This window comes from Triturus cristatus, chromosome 4_2, assembly GCF_964204655.1.
Source record: "Triturus cristatus chromosome 4_2, aTriCri1.1, whole genome shotgun sequence".
Lineage (NCBI taxonomy): Eukaryota > Metazoa > Chordata > Amphibia > Caudata > Salamandridae > Triturus > Triturus cristatus.
The window spans coordinates 688,679,006-688,703,951 of record NC_140586.1 but is presented as its reverse complement, the minus strand read 5'-3'; the positions used below and the strand labels follow the sequence as shown (position 1 = coordinate 688,703,951).

Sequence of the window (24,946 nt, the reverse complement as noted above, 5' to 3'; positions counted from 1 at the left end):
GATTTCCCCATTGCAGACTGTTGATATGGCGTTTTGGAATGTTTCAAAGGATTCCTCTACATAAGCGAACATATTGGGTGCCTAGGATCTCAGGATCCTGATTTTGCTCGGGGTCATTTTTCAAGCATATGCAAGGGGGCACGGTTGGCAGAGAAAGGTATATGAGAAGGAATCTCCAAATAGCCAGTCAGTCAGAATAATACAGGATAGAAATTCCTAAATGTCCTTTTAGTGGTGTGGGGTATGCTTTCAGAATTAAGGATGCACAGCAATCCCTGCCAGAACTAGATTCACAGGGGCCTCTTAGATGTTATAGTGGCTACAAGATGGTAATGATAATAACTCTGCGAGGCAAAATAAGTTTCTCAGTTAGTGGAAACCATTGCAATGATATCATGAATGAAAGTAACAAACAGTTCATATCAATCACTAATGTTTGACCGCACAGGCCCTATTTTACAATATTTGAAAAGCAAGTTGGCCACAGCACCGCAGCTGTAGGTAAAATAGTTTTTACCACATAACATAAGATAAGAATCTATAGCGAACAACTTTAAACAGTCTAAGGTTGTATGAATAGCCATAGGTAAAGAACGAGGTGAGTGAGGAATTTTATCTTGTAAACTAAATGCAGGACAAGAACATATAAAGTGACAATATCAATTTATAGTAATGCATAAAAAGACAGTCCTTTCCATTCAAAAGAGATTGAGTGGCAACACACAAAAGCTTAAAGTATAAGATTTTCACCGTATCTTGGGTAGATAGTGGGTAAATGAAATACTGTTAGCATAGCTGTGACATGAACGTACTTACACATAAGTCCTTTTTTTGTTCAAAAGTTCCTGAGATTCTCTTTACATTAATGGATATTAAAGTTCTCCTTCAACTACCATTCAAACAGTAAATTCCAGAAAGTGGAAACAGACTTGTTTGTTCATATAGTCATTAAATGTCATGGCAATGGTTAGAAAACTTTCATCATTATGTGGTCGTAATCAAAAGAGACACTTCAGTGCATCCCCTGCTGAACTATGTGCTCTGAAGATATTTTCACACATTACACAAACAAAGCAGTTCCCTGTAGAGTAATCACTCAAAACCTAAAACTGGTTCAACACTAGTCCCTGTGATGGGTCTCCAGCCCCTTCCTTTTCTCAGATTCAATGCAAGGAGCTTGCTCAGTTCTTCTTCAAAAAGGTGGCAGACATCCATCTTCATCTGTCCAGCAAAGTTAAGGACAATTCTTTATTCAGGGGCTCAGTCGCTGCTAACCTCACACTGAATTACTCACAACAAGAGCCTAGTGACAATGTGAAGAGAGTGGATGCTATTCCTGCCGTATCGTCTTGGCTTCCCCTTGACTCTTCCACCTTCTTTACTATCCTTCAATCCATCAAGTCTGGCTCCCCATTAGACCCTTTACCACCTTATAAACTTTGCTTACTGCATCCGGCTTTATTACAGGTGGTGCTAAATCTTTTGAACATGTCTTTATGCTAGGGCCATGTTCCTTTGAGCTGGAAGCACGCTATGGTCATCCCACTCTTAAAAAACAAGCAACCTTGACTCTCCGACCTGGTCATATTTTTGACCAATCTCTCTGCTACCCAGGCACACTGGAGAAGCATGTAAATGCAATACTTACATCTTCCGTTCAGGCCAAAAGGTTCTTTCATCCCTCACAATTGGGTTTCAGGGCTAGACACAGCACTGAATCTGCCCTCCTTGGAGTCACCCAGCACCTTAGACGACTCCTGGATGAGGGTGGTACGACTGTGCTTATTCCATTGGACCTTAGCGTGGCCTTTGATGCTGTGTCTCATTTTATCTTGTTTGAACATCGGTAATCTTTGTGTCTGGAAGGAAAAGGCTTGCCCTGGTTAACATCTTTCCTTAAGTATCGCACGTTTCAAGTCTTCTCAACCAATGCCAGATCCAATATTCTGGCTTTTTACCTCTGGTGTCCCCCAGGGCTCTGTGCTAAGCCCTTTGCTATTTAACATCTACATCCGCCCTTTGACAGATGAAGTGGAGAGTTGTGGTTTGACCCTTTTTTCTTACGCATATGACACCCATACTACTTTTTCTCTGTCATCTGCACTGGATCATTGACCTTCTGATTTTAACCTGGGCTTGAGTTGAGTGGCTACTTGGATGAGTGCCAAATCTCTCAGGCTTAATGGCAGTAGGATGGAAGTCATGGTCCTGGGCAAGCACATACAACCCTAGGATCCGTAACACTGGTCGGAATCCTTAGGATCGCTCCCCAATCTGACCCCCAAGGTTAAGAACTTAGGTTTTGTTTTGACAATAAACTATTGATGAAACCCCAGGTGTCTAATGTTACCCCTACTAGTTTAGCTGTGCTGAATTGTAAGCGGAATATCCTCTGGATGATCCCCCAATCGGCCCAAAGGACCTTGATTCAAGCCCTAATCTGATCCATATTGGATTATGGCAACATTTTATAATTGTGAATAGACCAGGCATCTATCAGGCATCTGCAGATGGTCCAGAACTTAGTGGCCAGATTGTTATTTCAGCTTCCTAAGTACACTTCAGTCTCACACCTCTTCCTTCAGCTGCATTGGCACACAGTCAACAAGCGGGTACAATTCAAAGTTCTCTGCTACATGTTCAAGGCCAACGCCAGAATAGATCCACACTATATTCAGGTCCTAATGAGTACTTACATCCCACTGCGTTCCCTGAGACCTTCCAACCTGACCTTTTGCACTGTACCCAGGTTCTAACTGGCTTGGATGGGAGGGCTTTCTTTTGCAGTGTTGGGTCCTAGACTGTGGAACTCACTTCCTTAATCCCCCAGAGACTGTACTTCTCTGCTTGCATTCCGTAAAGGCTTGAAGACATGGCTATATTAAGTTGTCAATTTGGCTTTTTGTGATGCTTAGCACCAAGAATTCTTTTTAGGTAGCTGCGCGCTTTATACGATTAAAAAATAAAAAAATAAATAGTGTCAATACTCAGAATTTAAATTTATCTAACTTAAGTGATGGACGCCTACTCAATTTGCTGATTCTTTGTATAATACATTACCCACACATAAAAAAAGAAGTGCATTTCATAATCAACATTTATTATATATTTACAGCAAAATACCTTAGTTACAAACTTCATAAATAAAGATGATAGATGTGTCATCCGACTGTACATCAGAACATATTCTACCTTTTTTAAACTCCATTGCAAGCTTGCAACGTGTAGCATAATGAGTGACTATGTTTGTTTCTCAAACCTCCATCAATCAAGGGCAACAACTTCCAAAGCGCGTGACACATAAGCCAGGTTCCATTTTGGATAGATTGTTACTTACTAAGTAATGTGTAGCCTAGGACCGTACCAAGAGTCTCCACTGGATGAGTGAATTGTATTGGTAAGTCTGGAGTAAATCAGCCACTAAGTGCTCTCAAATTAATGTCTAATATGGCTGTAAGAAAGATGCCACTCAGTTTATCATGTTTCCATGTAGGGCTACAGTTGAGTGGTATAGATCACATGCTTTATCCTGAATGTCAGGAAAATCTTGACTCAGTGTGGTTGAAATCAAGCTAATATTAAGATATCTTGATTACAAATTAAATGTCCATGTAAAGATGAAGGGAAGAGTGAATGTGGACAATTAAGCTTGCTATCACTTCCCTCTTAACATCACTTTTGGAGGCAAATATATGTTTATTTAATTTAAAAAATGGTGCTTTCTTAGTGTAAAAAAACAGATTTTGACTAAGAAACCTTGAAGGTTTGAAGTAGTCACTATAAATTGTGTAACTTGCAACTGCATAATGGTGGAGCTGTATATTTTCACAGCGCTGCTCTAATGACATTGTAAAGTGAGATGAGTCCCCAGAACATAGAATCTTCCAAGCCTGTTAATGTTAGCGAATTACGCCCGGAAGTTTCCATGCACCAGCAGATAGCATGAGCTAGCATCAAGAAAGTTATAATCAGTTCAATACTGCACAGTTCCAGGATGACATATGCAATAGTCGTTTGTCCGGGCTTGTATGGACCCCTGACCACTAGCAGTACACTAGGAATAAATGATGTGGTTTGAGCGTGTCAGTTGAGATACCTAGGGACAGTTGTCTTTCACATAAGGTGGTGTTGAAATAAGACCCGCTAAGTTTGTGTGATCATATTACAAACAAGTTACTTTCTAGTGAATTATTGTGAGTGCTGTCAACTAATGAATTTGTGCATCTTTTTAGCAGTATGATGTGCATTCCCCCTCAAGTTGAAGTTTAGTTTGGTGAAAGAATGTTTTCAACACAATAAGGTGTCATATGATTAGTTTAGAGCCCATCAAAAGTAAAAACCATCACTTACATTTGAACGCTAAATTGCATAAGAATAGTCATACGTTTTTTGGGGTATTTTTTGTTTTTGGGTTGGGCGTTTTCAGTAGCAGCTCGTCCCCTGCCAAAGTTTGGGGGAGGGGCCGGCCGGGCCGGAGGCGGAAGGAAGGAGGTGGAGAGAAGGCAGGTGGGGAGAATTCGGGGACAAAATAAAACTTCCTTAACACCGCCGCTGACTCTCACCGCATCACACTTTTCCTGCTTCCGGGCATGGGCACAGGCTCCCAGCCTGCCCTGCGGCCAATCCTGAAGCTGCTCTCGCATGATAGCAGCTTCAGGATTGGCCTGAGCGTTGGTAACTTGCGCACCCAGGCAACCTGGGATAGGGTGACCAGATTCTCAAAACAAAAAACCGGGACAGTTCATAGAAGTAGGACTACAGTTTGCAGTAACCGCCAACATAAAAGTAGGACTATTTGACAACTGTCATTGACATAGAAAAGGGACTACAATGACAGCCGCCTCCACAGACACAGATGAAGAATTACAGATGACAAATCAGATGTGTGACACAGACAGAAATGAATTATTCGGCTAACAGCATGTGTATTATAGGATGTTGGGTTTTTGCTTTAACAATGCCAAAAACGGTCTGCAAACTAGTGACTTGCAAAAATGGCAAAAAAGCTTACCCCATGCCAGAAGCTGGGAAGGGGAAGGGGAAGGGGAAGGAGGAGGACAAAGGCAGACAAAAAGCACTACAATGCAGGAAGGGCTGAGGAGGTATGCCGGTCTGCATCACTGAGATGAGAGAGGGATGAGAGAAGGCCTGTCTGTGCCTCATAGATGAGGGGAGGGTTGAGAGAAGGCCTGTCTGTGCCTCTGACGTGTGTGATGGGCTGTGACTATAGGCCTGTCTGTGCCTCTGAGATGAGGGGGGGGGGCGAGGACTGTTGCATTTCTCAGGTACAAGGCTAACTCTAAATAGATGCAGTATGTTACTGATTATGACCACTCTGTGCACACTGTTGTCATATATAAGTGTCTTCTGTTGAGCAGCTTTACACCTCTAGGCACTGTGTATGCATCCATTCCTTTCTGTGATAACACCCATGACATCATTGTGCTCAAAAACATTTCCCTGAGTGCATTTTAGGGAGTACCTTTCTTCAGGGGGCAGTTACTGTCCAATTACAAGCCAGCATTTCTGCTCGTCTGGTAGAACTGTCAAGCGCCCAGGTAGGTGATCTGAGTAATGCGGAGAAGGGTACTACAGCACGAACGTGTTGTAAGTCACAGCAAGCAGAGCTCGCCTCTGTGTATCTCACCCAACCATGTCCCATGAAACAACTGCACACGCAGACGTCTCACTGCTTCTACCTCACACAGGGCCTTCAGATGTAGAAGGACTACTACCCAAGCAGGCTTGGAGACTGCAGTAAATTGACCACATCACCACTTGCGCTGACACCTGATGATCCTCTCCACACTCCCTTCAATGACTCATGCACCCTGTGCCCTGCCAGCGCTCTTAAAGAAGTCAGCGTTCTGAAGTCCCATACAGCCCTCTACAAAGACCAGGTGACATGACAAAAGTACCCAGGCTTTAAGTGGGATGAACAAAATGGTGGGGGGTCTCTCTAAGGGTCCTGGCCAATGTAATTAAGGGCTTGGCTTAAAACACATAAGCTAAAAAATCTATGCTTACCATAGTGCCCCGCCCAAAAAATATGCTGCTTCTTTCATTGTATTCAGATAAATAATACAACATGTAACATTACACCTCCAACAACACAGGACTATTAGGTTTGTCAGTTGTTGTTAGCTGCATAAGATAAATAAGCAACAACTTTGGCTTCATTGTACATAACATTGAAAATGCATCAGTTATAGAATGATAAGTCTGTGAAAGAACTATGCCTTTCACGTCTCTTTGAAGGCAGTGAAGGGTGGTATTGCTGTGGCAGTAAGATTATTTTTTCATCCTGAGGGCAAAAATGGAGAGCCCGATAGATACCCGTCTCAGCACCTGTGCGAAGTAAGAAGAGAAATGACCCAATTTTTAATAGTATCTTGGCGCAAGACACTTTTTAAAAACCGGGACATTTCTCTGTTTAACCCGGGCACTGCACAAAAAACGGGACATTTATGTAATTTGGAGCAAAGTGCCGGGACACCAGGACCCTACTATGAAAACCGGGACCGTCCGGGGAAAAATGGAACGTCTGGTCACCCCAGCCTGGGAGCTTGTGCCTGCTCTCTCCAGCCCCAGCAACGCTGCTGAGGCTGGAGAGAGCTTCAGCGAGCATGAGGGGTTTGCCTGGCCTGAGACGGCCAGGCAAACACCTCATGCACAGTGAAGGGAGTGCCCACCACTCCCCCACCAGCAGTCCTGGGGGTGGGTCCAGGGGATTAAAATAAAACAATAGTAAAACAGGTTTAAAACCTGGTTTATGATCGTTCTATTTGCTGGTGGTGGCAGGGGGGTGGCGTTCCTCCGCTCTAATGGAGTGTGCGCCACTGGGTGTATTTAGTATTACGGCAGCAAATTGTTTTGCCCAAAAGGTCACTTTTTGCTAGTGGAACATGAAGAATTCAGGCCAAAAATGTTCTGTCTCTTGATCCGTCTTTCAAACTAATATGTACCCTTCTTGTTCTTCTTCAGGTTGTATGCTGGTCCTGAAGTTGATATTTGGAGCTGCGGTGTAATACTCTATGCCCTCCTTTGCGGAACACTTCCATTTGATGATGAACACGTTCCTACCCTATTTAAGAAAATCCGTGGAGGAGTATTTTACATTCCAGAATACTTGAACCGTTCAGTTGCCACACTTCTTATGCATATGCTTCAGGTCGACCCTCTGAAACGGTCCACGATTAAAGACATAAGGTAAAACTGTACAGTATGTAATTCTTAAAAAAACCAAAGAATATATCTCAAATTTCGTTTTGTTTTTAAATCTCAGATTTTTTTCATTGAAAGAAGCAAAACATAAAAGTATAACAAAAGGTAAGCATAGTGTACAATCATACATGGAGAGGCATGAACTGTAATTACATAAGGCAATAAGGATGGTTGCAAAGGGTAGAGCACAGAAGATAATATAACCACCAGGTGTATTATTCATAGCTGAGCAAGCTTACCAATGGAAACTAAAACACGGACGAAAAACGAAACAAACAAAAACAAGCATTTACAATGCAATAGGTCTCGCATTTTAAAAGTTAGACCTATTGGCGTTGTAAATGCTAATGGGTTTTATTGATATTGTTTTGTTTGCCAGGGTGGAGGGACTGGGCTTCCCAGACTGACTGTGTGTGTTCACTGTGGACCTAGTAAGTGCATGGGGTTTTGGCAGTGTGCTATACAAAGACTTTAGCTCATTGAGGAAGACTTATTTGACAAAATAAACATAGGTAGGGTAAAGCAAGGCATTTGAGTACGTGGTGGGGGTTAGGGGAGAGAACAGTGTGCAGTTTGTCCCAAACTGCAATACAATAAAAGCTCAACCGAATGAGTGCGATTCAATTTAAAATCAAGTTGGGCGAAGAAAAATATTTCGCTTTTTATTTATATATTAAACAGTCTCTGCAAACAAAGTAAGGAACATCGCTGTACAGTGGATCTTTCAGAGTGCACTATACCAGCACTGAAATCGTCAGTAAAAAACACAACGGTACCCTTACGAGAGAGGTATGGTCTGGAGCAATCGACTGACTGGCACTGCACGTCAGAGATCTTGTCTGTGAGCACCTTCTAGTACAAGATTTCTTTAATCCCTGTTCAATGTGGAAAACAGACTGAATATAGTTGTAAAGCTGGAATGCTCTCCATTTGAGTTTGCTATGGATAAATACATCTACAAAAAGACAGCCAATACCTAAAGGGTACTCCACTAAACTAGCACAACAAACCAGCACGTTGGTTTCAGAAATATTACAAAACCATTGGAGGTGAAGAAGTCGCAAAAAAAACCCCAAAAAACCAAGATGTGCCTCAAAGCATGACGTGAGTAAATGTTCTCGAAATAAAACAAAATATATAAGTATAATGCACCCGAATCTGTAATCCTGCTCAGTGGCAAAAACCTTGTGTCTACACCATCTTCGATTGTTAACTAACAAAGTAAAAGCACACAATTTACTCACTGAGTTCGGATAAACGGAACGTAGTCAGTCTATTGCTGAAATGTAATTAGTTGAAAACAAACGTGACATGAACGTTTAAAAGGTGCTGGTTAGTCAAACGTGATTTGTCCACTCCATGTAATGAAAGTAAACAAAACACTTCAGATATATTATACATGCTACAACCCAAATATTGACAAAGATATTCATTGTAAACGATGCGTGCAACAAATAATTAGCTCTTTAAAAATAAACAACACGCAAGAATTAAATATGAATAAAACAATAAATACAATGACAAATTCAATGCAGCACAGGCCCGGTCTGGGTAATTACGCACCTCGGACTCTGACATGACGCGGACGGTGCGAGATACGGGGCAGCTGACTGCATATGGTAGCCAGGAGAGTAAGGCACTGGAACGGATTACATGCCCTTCAGCCGGAGGCTAAAAAGCGCCCCTGAGGGAAAGAGAACAGTGGTACTGTCAGGGGAGGCACTGCCAAAAGTAGGCTACGGTTCTGCTGGTACGTGGGGGCTACACTGAGGCAGACAGTGATCATGACAGGTAAATGCAGTCGCTGTGCTAGTGAGCTCTGCCGTGTTAGTTATTCCACGTACCCTCCTCTGAACTCCTGCCTATGCAGCTCTACTGTTTACAATTGCTGCATGTTTCGGAGTTGGGAAAATGCACTTTAATGTTAGGGAAACTGTATGTGGATTCTACGATCTCAGAACCAGAGCTGGGAGTATGGCGGGCAGAGTCTGCACAGCATGTCCAGCAGCTGCAGCGCTGGTGGTGGTCTGATGCAGCGGTGGCTGCCTGTAAAAACATAAAAAGTAGGGCGGCTGAATCTATGTGTGTGGTGGCCCATGAAGTGGGCGCCATAGTAATAAAAGACAAGAAACAAACAAGCAGCTTGCGCTGCCCCCCTCACGCACACCGGCTCCTTGCGCATGCGCCGCTACCATGTTTAGGTCAGCATGCGCCGCTACCATGTTTAGGTCAGGCAGCGGTGCACAAGACAAACATTAAGTCCGAACAGTGCGGACTAAAACTGTAGTTGGTGGCCGCTGCTTCCGGACTACATGGAAGTCAGTTGGGCCACTAAAAACAAAGATAAGAATAGCGAGAACAACACAAAGCCAATGGCAAGCAGCAGGAGAAACTACCGGCTGCTTGCTAACATATAGAGACTACTTTAGGTCTCGCTGAGACAGCGCATGCGCTGCCAAGGCGAGACCAAAAAAGTAAGAACATAATATTTCCCTATGCTCTCAAACTTTGTTTTTATCAGATATTTTAAAGTGGATCCTATCATTGTTCACAGCTAAAGAATGGCAAGTTTGCCCTTGATTCAATGACTTTCTCACCTGAGAAAAGTATACTATTTTCACCTTTGCAAGGAGTGAGACTTTGAATTCTTCACATAATCAGCTACGGCCTAACTATAAACAAAGGCAGAGAACTCCAATGCAGGATTAGTTACCTTGATGAATCTAGAGACTCAGTAAACATTTGTGATCTAATGAAGCGTGATCGGGGAAAAAAGTGGGGGGCAAAGTAAGCAGCCTAATTAAGCAACAGTTTTTTGTTAAAAGTCACATTGAGGAAACATAAAATGAGGAGGTGATTACAGAGCAATAGCAAATAAACAGGAGGCCAGCTAAGGTGGTTATCATTGCATGTGTATACACACTGGAATAACATGCCCACCAGCTGAAACACAAGAACATATAAATGCATTGAACGCAAGTACAACAAAATAGAATAAAACAATTCATTGTAAAGCACAATTACTATCTCACCCTGAATCAAACACTCCTTGTACAATTAACAATACATGTCAAAACAAAAGACAGGCGCATGTGGCAAACACAGTCAGTTATCAAAAGCAAATCGTGGCTAACAATATAAAACAAACATTGGCAAAGCCAAAGGTCTGGCATTAACCGACAACCTTTTGGCAATTCTTGCTCTATTTTCTCATGGTTTTTAAAAAACCTTTTTGGTCAAGAAGATGTGAATGACATAACCACAGACTAATGGATGAAGTTTAAGTGTAATATATATTTTTTTACATCAAAAAGTCTTGGCTAACACCCAACCTAAAAATTATAACAAGGCAGGCAACTAGAGACCCAAAATATCACAGCATCAGAATGAAACAAGTATTGGCAAAGCCAAAACGTCTGGCCTTTGCAATATGGAGCATGGTTATTTTTTATTTAACTTCTTTTGCAAGCAAATACATAAAAAAGAAGAAAATAATAACATTATACCTCATAAACATGACAACCATGTGCTTCCAATAAAAATGTTAATTTGAAAAGAGCTCCAACACACATTAATTTAATATAATAGTGTGGGTGCTAGCGTGCAGGCAGGTGTACTTATACCAGTTCCAGAAACCTTATTAAAATTTAAAGCATAGGACTAGCAATACTGTCCCTGCAATGGTAAAAGCCTTTTGTCATTTTTTATGCTTTAGCATGTCGGTTGTGTTGTAGAGTGTTCCATATAAAGTAGCTGCCTTCCTCCTAATACTTGGTAATGACCCCGAGTTCCCTGTTCTTGTTTGCATAATTTATGCAGCATTCTAAGTTAAGCCTGAAATGGTATCTGTTGGACTTATATTGGTTGCTTCATTGTGTCTGGACTAAGCTATACCTCTCACACAACCTCTAAAAAGAGTGAAACACGTGTCAGAGTTTGCTTTTATTCATTGCAGGTTGGCTTGGAGGGTATTTTACTAATCCAAATCTGTAATACTGTGCCTAGAATGGTAAAAGGCTTTTGTAATTCTTCAGCTCAGCGTAAATGGCACTCCCTAATCCTGTGCTTAAAGACTTTGCTATAAAAATGGTGAAAGGCATTGCCACTTTATAGCTTGGTGTGGAAGGCACTGTGCTAATCCCATGGTTAAAAACTGTGCTAGAAAAACAGACATTTAAGGTGAGCATATTTGGAGTGTTGGTAGTGTTGTAGAGTGTTCTGTATAAAGGCACTGCTCTTTGCCCCTAAATATTGAGAACTACCTAGTATTCCCTGCTCTTTTTTGCATAATTTATTCAGCACTTTAAGCCTGAAATGGCATACATATATATGTTTAATATATATGCATATATTACCTAGTGGCGGTTGCCTTCAGGTAGTTATAGTTAGGTCTGCTTTTCCATAGACAAAGGGGCATATTCACAAGGAACTATCGCCGAGTCAACGGCACTTTATCGCAGCCAAAGGTGTGATACAAATACCTCCCCATTCACAAGCCGGTGTAAACAGCCCTCAGCACCAGTTTACCCACGATAGCAGCCGCAAAAAATATCGCCACAGACGGCCTGCACAACCATCGCTAATGCGATGCAGAGTGGGCATTGCCGTGCCAAAATCCACGACAACATCACACCACAACATTCTCAACGACCAGCCACATCGGCAATGAAAACACAAAACAGGCGATAAGGCTCGTTAGCACCAGGAAATCTACAGCTTCGCCTACCTGGTGTAAAGTCGGACGGCAGCCTGCACCACAAAAGGGAGACCATCCCAGGGTCACACCCGAAGGGCAACAGAAGCCATGGAGCCACCCATCATGAGGTCCGGACGTCCAAGAGGGCCACAACACCCTCCAACACCACACCCAGGCCCGCAACACCTCCCCACCCCCGGGACCACCCCCAACACCGGATCCAAGAAACTGCACACCAACACCACGAATCCCAATACAAACATTTTACATGATGTCGCACAAGCAGGAAAATCAACAGACATGTGTGGCCAGGAAATGGAGACTCAGTCAAACAGCAATGCAATCACCAACACAAAACACCATACAAACAAAAGCCCAGACAACCCGTAGGATGAGTCCTAGCGGCTCCTCACTGGACAATCCGTAGCACACAGCCTGGAAGACCAAATCCAAGAGAAGAAGGTGTGCCATGCGCCTAACAAAGGAAAGAGAGGGAGAGAGCGAGGGAGAGAGACTGAGTAAGATTGCACAAGCAGCGCAAGGCCCCTCGGGCATCTGCCTCCACATGCCAACATGTGTGTGTGTATCGCCATCCGTACACCATGAGCCCAAGGCCCTGTCCCAATCTCAGCACCAAAGCCACATCACATTCCGAAAACGCAAGTAGTAGTCAGACAAACATCAGGGGTGAAAGTTCCATTGTTCCAATGCAGAAGGCGGGAGGACACCTGCACCTCTGACCTTGGTCCAGAACACGCCTGGAACAACCTGAGAAAATGCCATGGCAGACGGGGATGACTCCCACACCACACATTCCCCAAGTGAACTATCTGACTCATCCACACCCCACACACAGAAGCCCCTGCCTGTGGCACCCCAGCATGGCATGCCATTGACACTCACAGAAACAGCAACCCACTCTCCCCAACTTTGCACACACAACTGAATTATTGCTCCGAGCTGTGGCATATCCTCCACACAACTGCCGCAGTTCAGAAGAGTGCCCGTTCCACGAGATGCACCAACACAGTGGCAGGCCATACCGGTCACATGCACAACCCCGTCACATGGAATAGTACCGTGCACGTATGCTGAATTTCCTGGGCGCAGTGCCACTGGCAGTGCTGCAGATCAGGTACCAAAGCGATACCAAAGGGGATGATGAACGGAGCGTTTGAGCAAATCAAACACTCACCCCCAGTCAACTGATCTGGGTTTAATCCATCATCATTGGTATCGCTGCAGATCAGGTACCGGCTCAGCTTCCGCATTGCCTACGTCACATGCGTCCAGCCCTGGTTCCACTGCCAAACATGCACATTTGAGTGTCCCATGGATGTCTGCCTATCCAACACAACTGTTGATGAATTGGACTATGGCTTGTGTCTGCGCCCCCTGTTGGATCACGAACAGGAGTGTAACCGAGACAGCCGTGCATGGGATGCCTTGACATACTGCGTAAGTATTGGTAGTTGTGCATGGGAGATTCCACAATTCCTCGTGTGCAGTGACCACATCGAGGAGCTCTCCTATTGGGTTTTGTTGCAGATTGGTGAAACAGTGTGGGCTGAGCACACCTGCCCGGACCAGTTAATGGATTGGCTCACCCTGGGGTTCCTTGAACACGACAACAAAGTACTATTGGAACACATTGCACATGAAGCTGCACGGGCATTCATGGATGAGTAACTACGTTCCTGCAGCCACATCCCATTGGCACCCACAGCACATGTCCCAACAACTTGTTGCATCGTGGGGATAGCTCACACATCCCACCACAACAGAGGATATGTCTGACTTCATCAGGGCTCTGGATGCATGCGCGTGGAACAATGCGTGTGTACACACACCTGTTCAAGGTGATGCAGGTCCATTCCCGGTGCAACACAGCGTCGTTTGGCAATTTTGCCAATTCGGACACACTGCTGGGGGAGAGCACACACATGGCAATGTAGCAGGACATGTGAACCTGTCAGACCCTCACACCTGATCACTGTCAGCAGAGCAGACAATCGGCGCACTCCGGAGGCAGAGCACTATGCAGATCCCATGGGCAGTGAGTCGTGCCCCCTCACACGGGGCAATGGGCAGATGTCAAACAACACATGAGTCATCCAGCAAGGGAAGGTGGGCTGAGAGCGTTGCCATCCGTGATGAATGTTGCCCATTTTAGCCCCAACATTTTCTGAACTTCGACATGTACCCATGCTGCGTGTAAGTGTCTTAAGCATGTCCCTGCCTGTTGTGGCCCTTGCCTCATCCGGACTGACACGCACATGCCAATAAAGTCTATGCAACTCCACTGGTGTCTAACTGTGAGGTGTGTCGTTTGGATTGTCCACTCTTGCGCCACAATGAGCATCGTCCCTACACAAGGAGGAACTGACTGACGCATGTGCAATGGCGGGGTGTCCCTTTGACAAGCTCCACCTCTGTGAGCCAGACCTTGTTATTGGATAGGTGCTGGACGCCATGTGCACTTACTTGACTTCAGCAATGTGAGTATGGTGTCCAACCCCATACCATGTGGAGCAATGTCATATCACAACAGAATATGTCCACACAGATGTGTGTGAGTAGGTATGCGACGTGAACTTCTGGTGTCACATGTGCTGTTGGACACCACTCCTGGCCAGCTTTCGTTTGGGTCAGTCCTACACACAGCCCTATTCAATACATGGACGTGTGCCTATGCTGGGGATTGTGAGATTGTTGTTGATGTGCAATGGGGACACAGCTGGTACTCACCTTCACAGTCATCCAATTGGCCATGTTTCTCAGGGATACACATGGGCATAGATGTCAGTTACCAGGGTGTATCTTCATGTGCAATCATTGTACTTACATCCAGCCATACCTCCACACGTGAGTGAACATAGTGATGGCACATAGGTGTGATTTAGAATGTTTTATTCACATTCAGGTGATTGCGGAGCTTCGGCTGTACATGGCCATCCAAGCCCACATCACATGGAAGCCCAGTGGTGTGAGTCCTTTGGGGATTGCACAGTGATTGGGAAGAGGGAGAGTGCAGTCCGCAGCAGGATAACTGTGTAGTTGGCCAGCGGTGAAGAAATGGCAGTTCGTGTAGGGGTCCGGGCGAAAGTCGCAGAGTGTTCCGGGGGTCACTATGAGGTGTTTCCCAGGCCATGATGCATAGGTCATAACCAGGCAGGGACAGGCCATACGGTGGTGATGGCTGCTACTGCCTCCTTCCCCACACAGTAGTTCACATCCCCTTCTTACTCCCCTGATATGGGTTCTGTGTCCGGTGTGTCCGGTGTGTGTGGCAGGGTGATGGCTGCATCACTGTGTGCCACTGACACATCAGACTGCAAAGGTGATGGGGCAGCATCACTGTGTGCCACGGACACATCAGGGGTCGGAGCTGTGTGTGTCGATGTTCCCGCTGCAGTCATCTGGGAATGGCTCAGTGGCAGCAATGGCAAGATGAAGTACTGCAGGGCATTGAAGTCCCTAGCTACTACTCGCTGGTGTCCATCCGTGTCAGACATCCTTCCAGCCTGCATCCGCTCCATGGTCTCCATTGACCTCTGCATCTGTCCCAACTATGTGCTGTCATGGCTAGTGCCTGTCTGCCCACACAGTTATTGCGTACGATTCATGGCACCAGCGAGGTCAGCCAAGTTCTGTGGCGGGGCATGGCGTGGAAAGGGGGTGTCCGATAGGGACTGTATGTGGTCCATGATGGGACTCAGACACCCACGTATGGCTGCTATGAGCTCGAAACCCACCCGCAGCTGTTCAGCCAACTCCACCTGGGAAGACCACACACATTGTATGTGCTTCATGTTTTGGTCGGGGGCTCCTGGGAGACAGCTGTGGTGGTGTGTGTTTCCTGCTGTGTGCTCTGTGCAGGTGGTGGGGTCAACTCGAGGCAGCTGGCCTGCCCTGCTCCCGGGGGTGGGGGTGCAGAGGCTGTCCAGTATTTGTTGGAGGGTATCTTGACAAATATGCAGGTTGCCCTCTACATCATCAATGACGGGGTTTGTGTTCTGCTCTGTGTTGATTGTCCCTCTGCAATGTTAAGGGGAGATGCAGGTTAACAGGGTTTTACATGTATGTTGTTGATTTGCATATGTTTACAATCAGACTGCATGCCAATGGACATTATGAATGTTTTTGGTGAGCTGGCTATTCGATGGCTGTCAATTTTTTTCTCCAATACATGATGGATGTGTGGTGGTACCCGCTCATTATCATCACACTGTGTCAGGCAATGCCAGATGTGAGTGGACTGTTACTACGCACGAGCGGAACCTGTTGTGGGCTCTGTCCTGTGGTGTTGCACATTGTACCACATTGCCGTAGTTGCTGATGTCCTGTGATTGCTATGTGTGTGTGTGCTGCATTGTGGGGGAGTTGCCCCTGCGTCTCTGATTTCGTGTGGCCTTCTGCCTTTGAGGCAGAATGCCTTTGAATTGTGTGCTTTTCGGGGCCTAATTTGCTTTTGACTTGGGTCATATGTGCTCTCGGACAGATTTTGTGGCCTGGTGCATTGTTCGTCTGCTGCGTGTATTGTAAGGCATGGGTTGTGGGTGCATGTGGACATGTCAGGGTGTGACCTGCCACTTTACGGATGTGATCCGCACTGGGCTACCTCCATGTCGATTCGTTGGCTATGTCATTTTTGTTGGCAGCTGCCATGCTATCGCACATGCAGTGTTACTTGCATAGTCAGTGTGGGACACAGAGCCGCTGCTTTTCTGGATTCGGCACATTTGCATGGGTCGGTGGTGATATTGGTGATAGGGGGGCCCCTCTCTGCACATTGTGGATGGGGGCCTACTTGGCATTTCTATGTGTGCTGCAGTGTGCCAAGGCAATCAGGGACATGTTCCATGGTCATTGTGGGTGTGCAGTGTGCTACGCATACTTGTGCATGTGTGCCATTGTGCCCATCTCCCCCATACCCTCTGTCGTTACTCACCCTGTTGCTGTTGTGTCAGGTCGTATCGTGCTGTGTCCAGGCCCCCCAATCCTGCCACCATCTCCTCACTGCTGACTGTGGCCACCATTTACTCAAGCTCATCCAGCTCCTCCTGTGTCGCAGGAGGCCCACCTCCAGTCGCAGTTGCTGCCTCCCTGTTATCGGCGAGCTTATGTTTGGTCTGCCTTTTCAGATCATGCCAGCGCCTCTTGAACTCCTCCAGTGACCTCCTGGACACTCCGACTGCATTGACGTTGGTTACGATGGCCTGCCATATTTTAGTTTGGGTTGCCAGTGCCGCAGTGGAGGTGCCGAACAGTTGTTGATGGTGTTCGGTCACCTCTGTAACGAGGATCCGGTCTTCCTGCGGACTGAACCCTGTCTTCCTCTTGTCCTTGCCCTTTCACGAACGTGGGCTTTCCAGGCTGATCCTCCTTGGGGCCTGTGGTGTCGGGCTTGTCCTCTGCACTGGGTCCGGGTGCATCCATGTTGCTACGCAGTTTGAAATGTTTTTTGGCTTTTTTTTCTCTAGCTTTTATGTTGCTTTTTCCCGCCAGGCGCGTGGAATTTACAGGCCTGTGGCTGGTCTTCGCTGATTTGTGTACCGAAATTGTCCTCATCGCATGATTTTTCGTGTTCGAGTTTCGCTTTTTTGTGGTGTAGCGTCGATTTTGATGCTGACATTTGACGCGTTATCTGGTGTCTATCGCATGGTAACGCCTTGTTGTGAATTCCACGTTGACACGGGGTCATTTTCCCGCGATGGGCTGCGATATTGAAAGTTGCATTACACTACTCTTGCGGAAGTTATCACACATTCTTGTGAATATACCCCAAAGTGTTTCATGGTTCGCTAATAGCTTTGGCCCCGTTTGACACATTTTCACAAAACTTTCTAAAAACAAAGTTCATCCACATCAGCTCCTTAATGGAAAGTTTCGGGATGATCTGTCAAGCAGGGGCTGAACATAAAGTGGGTCCCAAAACATAAAATTCACTGTGCATTTTTCATAGAATTGTTTAGGCAGGGCTACAGAAAAAACTGCAAAACAGAATTACACCAAATTAGTCAGAAAGCTAGATATTGGTCTGCAGATTGTGGGTGAGAAATAATTATAGATTTTGGCAGTTGGGCTCGTGAGAATCCCGTGAGAGGTCCCACGAGATTGGAAAATCACAAATGGAGGCTTATGATTGGTCTGATTAGCTGGCTGTTGGAATGTTAGAAATGAATGGGGTCCCGCTGTTGTAAATTAAGGCAGAATGTGATTAAGCATTTACTGAAAACATTAATGCTTCCCTTTGTTCATGTTTTCCTCATTATGTTGGCCGAAGTCCGGACTCCATTTTGTATTGACATGCTGCCACGTGTTCACCACGAGGAGAGTCCGACCTCTGTGTTAGTTGCTCTTGTAATCTGCCTAGCAACAGTTTAAAAATAGCTCCCTCTTGTCCGTCTGGCGCATGCCCAGACTTGACCACATCTGTTATAATTAGCTTTGCTTGACCATGTGTTTTCGCGGGCCCAAAGAGCGTGTTGGCTCCGCCCATGTATTGATTCAGTATCGAGAATGACCCTAAATGGTAATGTTCTTCAACCTCATGTGGTATCCACCCACTTATGAGCCCCTCTGTTGTGTATAAAAGGGGACTGTGTATGCAAGTTCTTTGTGCTACTCCTTGCAATACTGAAGAGTGTTGTGTGGATTGTAGGACCACCCTTAAGGGTTAATAAACGTTGTTTTTGTACTTTGCAGTTTCCGTGCCAACTTCCTTATAGATTTCGTTACAGAAGAGCGAACCCTTGTCTCTTGCGGGCCTAGCTGGGGCTTGTATTCATCAATTGGCGCCCGTCACGTGGGGCTCATCGGCGACTCGGATGCTCGAAGGATTGGTCGCGACGAAGGTGAGGAGTTTGGCCGGGGACGTGATCACTGCCAGCGGCGTCTTAGCCCTGGCATCCCGAGGTTTTTCTTCCTTCCCTTCCGAGCTGACCATCTGGGTGGCGCCGGTCATCGACTGAGACCTCTTCTGTCGGTCCCGCCGTGAGAGCCGTTTGGGCGATTGTGGAGCTTGGCAGTTGGAACCTGGACTCTTGATTGGTAAGAACCGTTGTACGGTACTTGCTCCGAGTTTTGAAGCCTGGTCTGGCTATTTGAGTTTGATTGATGGTGACTAGTCATATTTTGAATTTGTCTTTGTGAAAATATATGCGTTGCAACACATATAGGCAGGTAATGTGGAGAAATTTCTCCGGAGCTGTGTAAACTTTGAACGGCGCAACGATTAAGTGCCATTTTTCTTGATAATACTGCATATTTTGCATTATTCCTAGCATGCCTGCTTTTAGCGCACTTCGTAAGTGGTGCTGCTGTCTTGGGAACCGGTTGAACCTCGAGGAATCTGCTCCAGCTCCCCCAGAGGGGACTCCTAATAGGGATATGTACGTGAAGCATGGTCTTTCTTCCATAATGTACAGCACGTTATGGAGGAAATATACTAGGAAGGATCCTGAGTTGCGATGGCCTTTGTATGGATCGTTTGATATACGTAAGATTGAGTATGTGGAACAGTGTATGTGTAAGCGACGTGCTCGTCAGGATATGTTTGAGTGTGTGCGATTATGGGTGAAGGAAGTGCGTGAGCGAGAGAAACGTGAGAAAGCGCTGTTTGATAAGGAGCAACGAAAGAATGATCATATGCGAGCGCAGGAAGCGAAGCGTCGGGAGGACAAAGAGCAAACGGACAGACAAGAGAAAGAGCGTAGGCTACAAGTTTCGGGTCAATATGTTGTTCGTCAGCCGCTTTATCCTGTCCTTAATAATCCTGATGACGATTTTTATTTATTAGATCGCTCTCCGCCCCCTTATGTTGGCGCATCCGCTCCACGGCCGCAAGATTCTGGCCCGGCTTCGGGTAAGGTCGACACGCGGTCCATGTTATCGACCGAGCACATGGCTGATCTTCGGAAACTTTCCCTCCGTGCACTTAAGGGCAAGATGTCTAAGGATGAGTTGTTCCATACTTGGGGGTCGTGGCAAGATAGAGAGAGGGTGTATTTTCTGTCTCATTTCGCGGATGAAGTAATTGCTGCTTTCCGAAAATATTCTAGTGTCCTTGAGCCTGACGAAGTGTCTTCGGATGCCGGAGCATTACGTAATGGTGTTTTTTCTCCCCCTAAGGCTCCTGAGGCGGCTCGGCGGCTGTTCGCTTTACGGGACGAGGTGCTGGCCCTTAGAGAGAAAGCACGTCAACAAACGGAGGAGGAGAAGCAGTCGGATTCGTCTGCAGCAGGGGGCCATCCATCCGCCTCCCAGTCAGATAAGGATGACATAGTGCATGTTAAACCAATGCGAGAGGCGGCGCCTTTGTATGTTCCTCCCAAGGGAGCAGGGACTAGCTCGGATATTAATTCTGTCGATGCTAGGGGATATTTTGTGTATAATTGGGTTTATACTCCATGGCATAGGGCCGATGTTATGGCATTAAAGAATGCGCTGCCTGACCCCCGCAAGAATCCAGCGGTCTTCTATGAAGAAGTCGAGGGGGCCTTGAATTCTTGCATTATGACCTTAGCGGATATAGACCTATTCTTTGGCCTTATCCTACCGCCGGATACGTGGCGCTCTGTTCGGAAGGTAGATGATGCGGTTGCCTTCAAGGCCCGGTGGTCTGACCTTGAGGACGAGGATAGGGAACGGAAGCCCGCACAGAAACCACCCCAGAATATTTTAGATCTCCCTGCGGCTATTGTGGCTAAGTTGAAGACGATTATCCCCCCTAAAAAGATTGACTGGAATATGTTAGCGGCATGTAAACAGAAAGTTGACGAGTCAGTCGCGGACTTCTTTACGCGTTTTGAGGAAACGTTCCATGATTTTAGTGGCCAGTCGCTTACTGACGACACGGGCCGCCACCTTTTTGCGGACAAATATGTGGCTAATCTGCTGCCGGCAGTTGCGGCCCGGTTAAAAGCGAGTGAGAGTTCTTGGTCCTCCGCGACTCCGACGGCCCTTCTGACCATTGCCCAGTATTATGAGCGTCAGGAGCACGAGGCGAAGGGCCAGGAGGAGAAGAAATCGAAAGATCTTAAAACCAAAGTGATGTTAGCACAAGTATATGGCCCGCCCCGCCGGGGTAATAATAATAGGGGAAGGGGTGGATCTTATGGTCCCCCTTCGGGCCGATCTGATTTGAATAGGAACCAGTGTGCGTATTGCAAGCAGTTGGGCCATTGGGCCAGGGATTGCCCAGCGTTGCGTGCTTCGCGTCAGGGGCACGCTCCGGGTGGCCCGAGAGGTAGAGGGGGCTTCTCGAACTTTAGAGGGAATTCCAACGATAATGTCCGTTTCGATACCGCTGGACAGCACCGAGATAGCTCAAATGTTTTCGATCGTCAGCACCAGTATCATGTATCGGACATCGATCGGTCGGGATATCATGATTCTCAGCATGCATAGGAATGCGTAGGATGGGGGTCCGAATCAGTTGAGGTGCCGGTCGATCAGACGGGTCCTTATGTATCGGCTGAGGTTTTAGGTTCTACTGATCAGTTCCTAGTGGATACAGGAGCGACACGTAGTGCATTGTCTAGGTACTTGGTTCCGGGGGCTCCCCCATCCGGCTCAATAGTTACATCGGTAGGGTTTGACGGTACACTCTCCCGAAGCCCTCTTTCACAGCCCCTTGCATTTAAAGTTGATTGTTTTTCTGCGCCTTGTCCGTTTCTGCTTGCTCCGTACACACCGGATAACATTATGGGCCTTGATATGTTAAAGTACTTTAGGGCTACAATTCGTTGTTCCCCTGAGGGTGTGAGGGTGATTTTAAATGACAACTACCCCCGATCTGGGCGGATGTGTACAATCTCAGAGGATGCGTTGTTGGCTACCCTCCCCCAAGCTTTATGGGCGACTTCGGACACAGATGTCGGACAAATGGTGATTCCTCCGGTCCACATTAGTGTCCAGGAGGGGGCGGTACTACCACGCCTCCCACAGTATCGTATTTCCCAGGAGGGCGAGGAGGCTCTCATACAGATTGTGCAAGACCTGATCGCAGTGGGGGTAGTGGAAGAAGTTCCCTATAATATCTGTAACAGTCCGATTCTCCCAATTTTGAAAAAGGACACGGATGCAAAGGTCTATCGGTTTATAATTGATTTGAGGGAGGTAAACAAGATCGTGATACCTCAGTACCCGGTGGTTTCCGATATCACGACGTTGCTTACCTTGGTCCCGCCTACGGCGACTGTGTTTTCAGTGATTGATTTGAAGAATGCCTTCTTTTCTATTCCCATTCACCCTGATAGCCGATTTCTTTTTGGGTTCACATTAAACAATAGATCTTATCGTTTTTGTAGAATTCCCCAAGGCTATACAGAAAGCCCTAGTATTTATAGTCAGGCTTTGAAGCGACAGTTGGATTCCTTTGTTTTACTCGAGGGGGTCGCCCTCATTCAATATGTCGATGACATCCTGTTGGCGGCTGACACCCTGGAGTTGTGCGAGAAAAGCACGATAGCCTTACTTTCCTTTTTAGCATCCCACAATCACAAGGTCTCTAGGAAGAAATTGCAATTCTGTAGACCAAAGGTGACTTATTTGGGTCACCTTTTGTCTAAGGAGGGGCGTGCACTCACACCAGATCGTATCCAAGTAATTTTGGACACACCAAGGCCATCCACGCAGAAGGATGTGCGTGCATTTTTGGGTCTTGTTTCTTTTTGTAGACAGTGGATATTGGGGTTTTCACACATAGCTAAGCCATTACTAGCTCTCTTGACAAAAGCCACGCCCATCCCGATCCCCTGGTCAGATGAGTGTGACGCTGCTTTCCAGCAATTACGACAAGCCCTTTGTTCAGCACCAGTGTTAGGGACCCCTGATTATGCAAAACCCTTTTCGTTGTATGTGCATGAGAAAGATGGATGTGCATTATCAGTCTTAGTGCAGATGCACGGCGATAAGCAGCGCCCTTGTGCATACTTTTCGGCTGTACTTGATCCTGTCGCCCGAGCATTGCCGGGGTGTTTTCGCTCGGTTGCGGCGACAGCTGTGTCAATACGGCAGAGTGAAGGAATTGTATTGTCCCATAAACTGTTGGTGTTAGTTCCCCACGCTGTTGATGCCCTGCTTAATCAAACAAAGACGCAGCATTTGACCAGTGCCCGTTTAACGGGATATGAGTTGACGCTTTTAGCTCCTCACATTACGTTAAAAAGGTGCGTGACATTAAACCCGGCCACATTGTTGCCATACCCCGAGACCCAGCCTGAGGCACAGAAAGCGCATGATTGTATTCTTGTGACTGAGGAACAAACAAAGGGTCGTATTGATCTCCAAGATACGCCCTTTTCAGATGTAGATGGAGAGTTGTGGGTAGATGGATCATGCCTGAAGCTACCAGATGGTACGACTTCAGCAGCGTATGCAATTACCACATTACACACGATAGTGGAGACAGCACGCATACCACAGAAATCGGCTCAAGCAGCGGAACTGATAGCGTTAACACGAGCGTGTGAGCTCAGTACAGGATTGTGCGTGAATGTTTACACAGACAGCCGCTATGCCTTCGGAGTAGCGCACGATTTCGGCCTACTCTGGAAGGAGAGAGGGTTTCTAACGTCACATGGGGTACAGATAATGCATGGGGAATTAGTTCACAATCTTTTAACTGCATTGACGTACCCAAAGAAAATTGCCATTGTTAAGTGTAGTGCCCATAGGAAAGTAGTTGATAAGGTTGGAGAAGGGAATGCGTTAGCGGATCGAGTAGCACGGGAGACTGCGATGCAGCCCGGTACTACTGCCATGTATGTAGTGAAGTCACAGGTGGAGAGATGGCGTGATGCGAAGGAGGAAGTGCGAGAAATACAAAAGACCGCTTCTGACAAAGAGCGGGAACAATGGGCTAGCGAAGGAGAACTGGATGACGAGGGTTGCTGGAGAAATAAGCAGATGGATAGATGGAAATTACCCACGGCTTTTGTACAACCTATGGTCCAGATGGCACATGGGCTAGTACATGTTGGAGCTTCCGCAATTGTGAAATTGCTTACCCAAGTCTGGGAGCATCCAGAGATTGCTAGCACAGCAAAGAGGGTGGTGCAGACCTGTATGATCTGTCTGAAGTATAACCCAGGGAAAGGCACGCGAACTCCAGCAGGAGGGTTTGCGACACCCACTGCACCCTTTGAGGTTCTGCAGATGGACTACATCCAGCTTGAGCGCTGTAACAATTTGAAGTATGTTCTAGTAGTGGTTTGCGCCTTCAGTAAATGGGTTGAGGCGTACCCTGCGAAAGACAATACTGCAATGACTACAGCGAAGTTATTGCTGAAAGAGTTTTTCCCCCGATACGGCGTCTGTAGACTTCTGTGGAGTGATAATGGCCCTCACTTTGTAGCAGATGTTATAAAGTATGTCTTGAAGGGCCTAGGCATCACCCAGAAGTTCCACGCCGTGTTCCACCCTCAGTCTGCAGGACTAGTCGAGAAGTATAATGGTACACTGAAGCTTAAGATCGCCAAAATTCAAGCTTCAACATCTTTGACTTGGCCAGACGCCTTGCCACTGGCGTTATTGTCAATTAGGTCGGTGCCACACTCTCGAACCGGCCTTACACCCTATGAGATAGTATTTGGACGCCCAATGAATATTTGGGGTCCACCAAGGCCTAAGGCTGTGTATGATGTACCTTGTGTGATGATGAGTGATTATCTGGCACAGTTAACGGATAACTTGGTTTCTACTCATCAACAGGTCCGAGAGGCGCTCCCTGATCGGTCTACTGGCGAAGGACATGGTCTCCGGCCTGGAGATCATGTGATGATAAAGGTTTTCGACAGATCGAACAGTTTGGAGCCGAGATGGGTCGGACCTGAGCAAGTCCTTCTTGCAACGAGGACGGCTGTGCGAGTCTCGAACAGGAAGAATTGGATCCATTCCTTGCACTGTCGAAAGGTACCGCCCGGATTGGTGGAGTCTGCCGTGCTGACCGATCAACGAGACATCCTAGCAGCAGAGACAGGCCGTGCTGCAGAGCCAAACGACACTGAGGAGCTCTTTTCG

At 46.4% G+C, this 24,946-nt stretch overlaps 1 protein-coding gene across 1 annotated transcript in view; it reads left to right on the top strand.

The window, feature by feature from the left end:
* Nucleotides 1-24,946, top strand: part of PRKAA2 (protein kinase AMP-activated catalytic subunit alpha 2) — a 343,505-nt gene that overhangs the window by 134,654 nt on the left and 183,905 nt on the right. Inside the window, exon 6 of the mRNA XM_085602513.1 lies at nucleotides 6,985-7,209. Within this exon, the coding sequence (XP_085458639.1) occupies nucleotides 6,985-7,209 (225 nt within the window). The remainder of the gene's footprint in view (nucleotides 1-6,984; nucleotides 7,210-24,946) is intronic.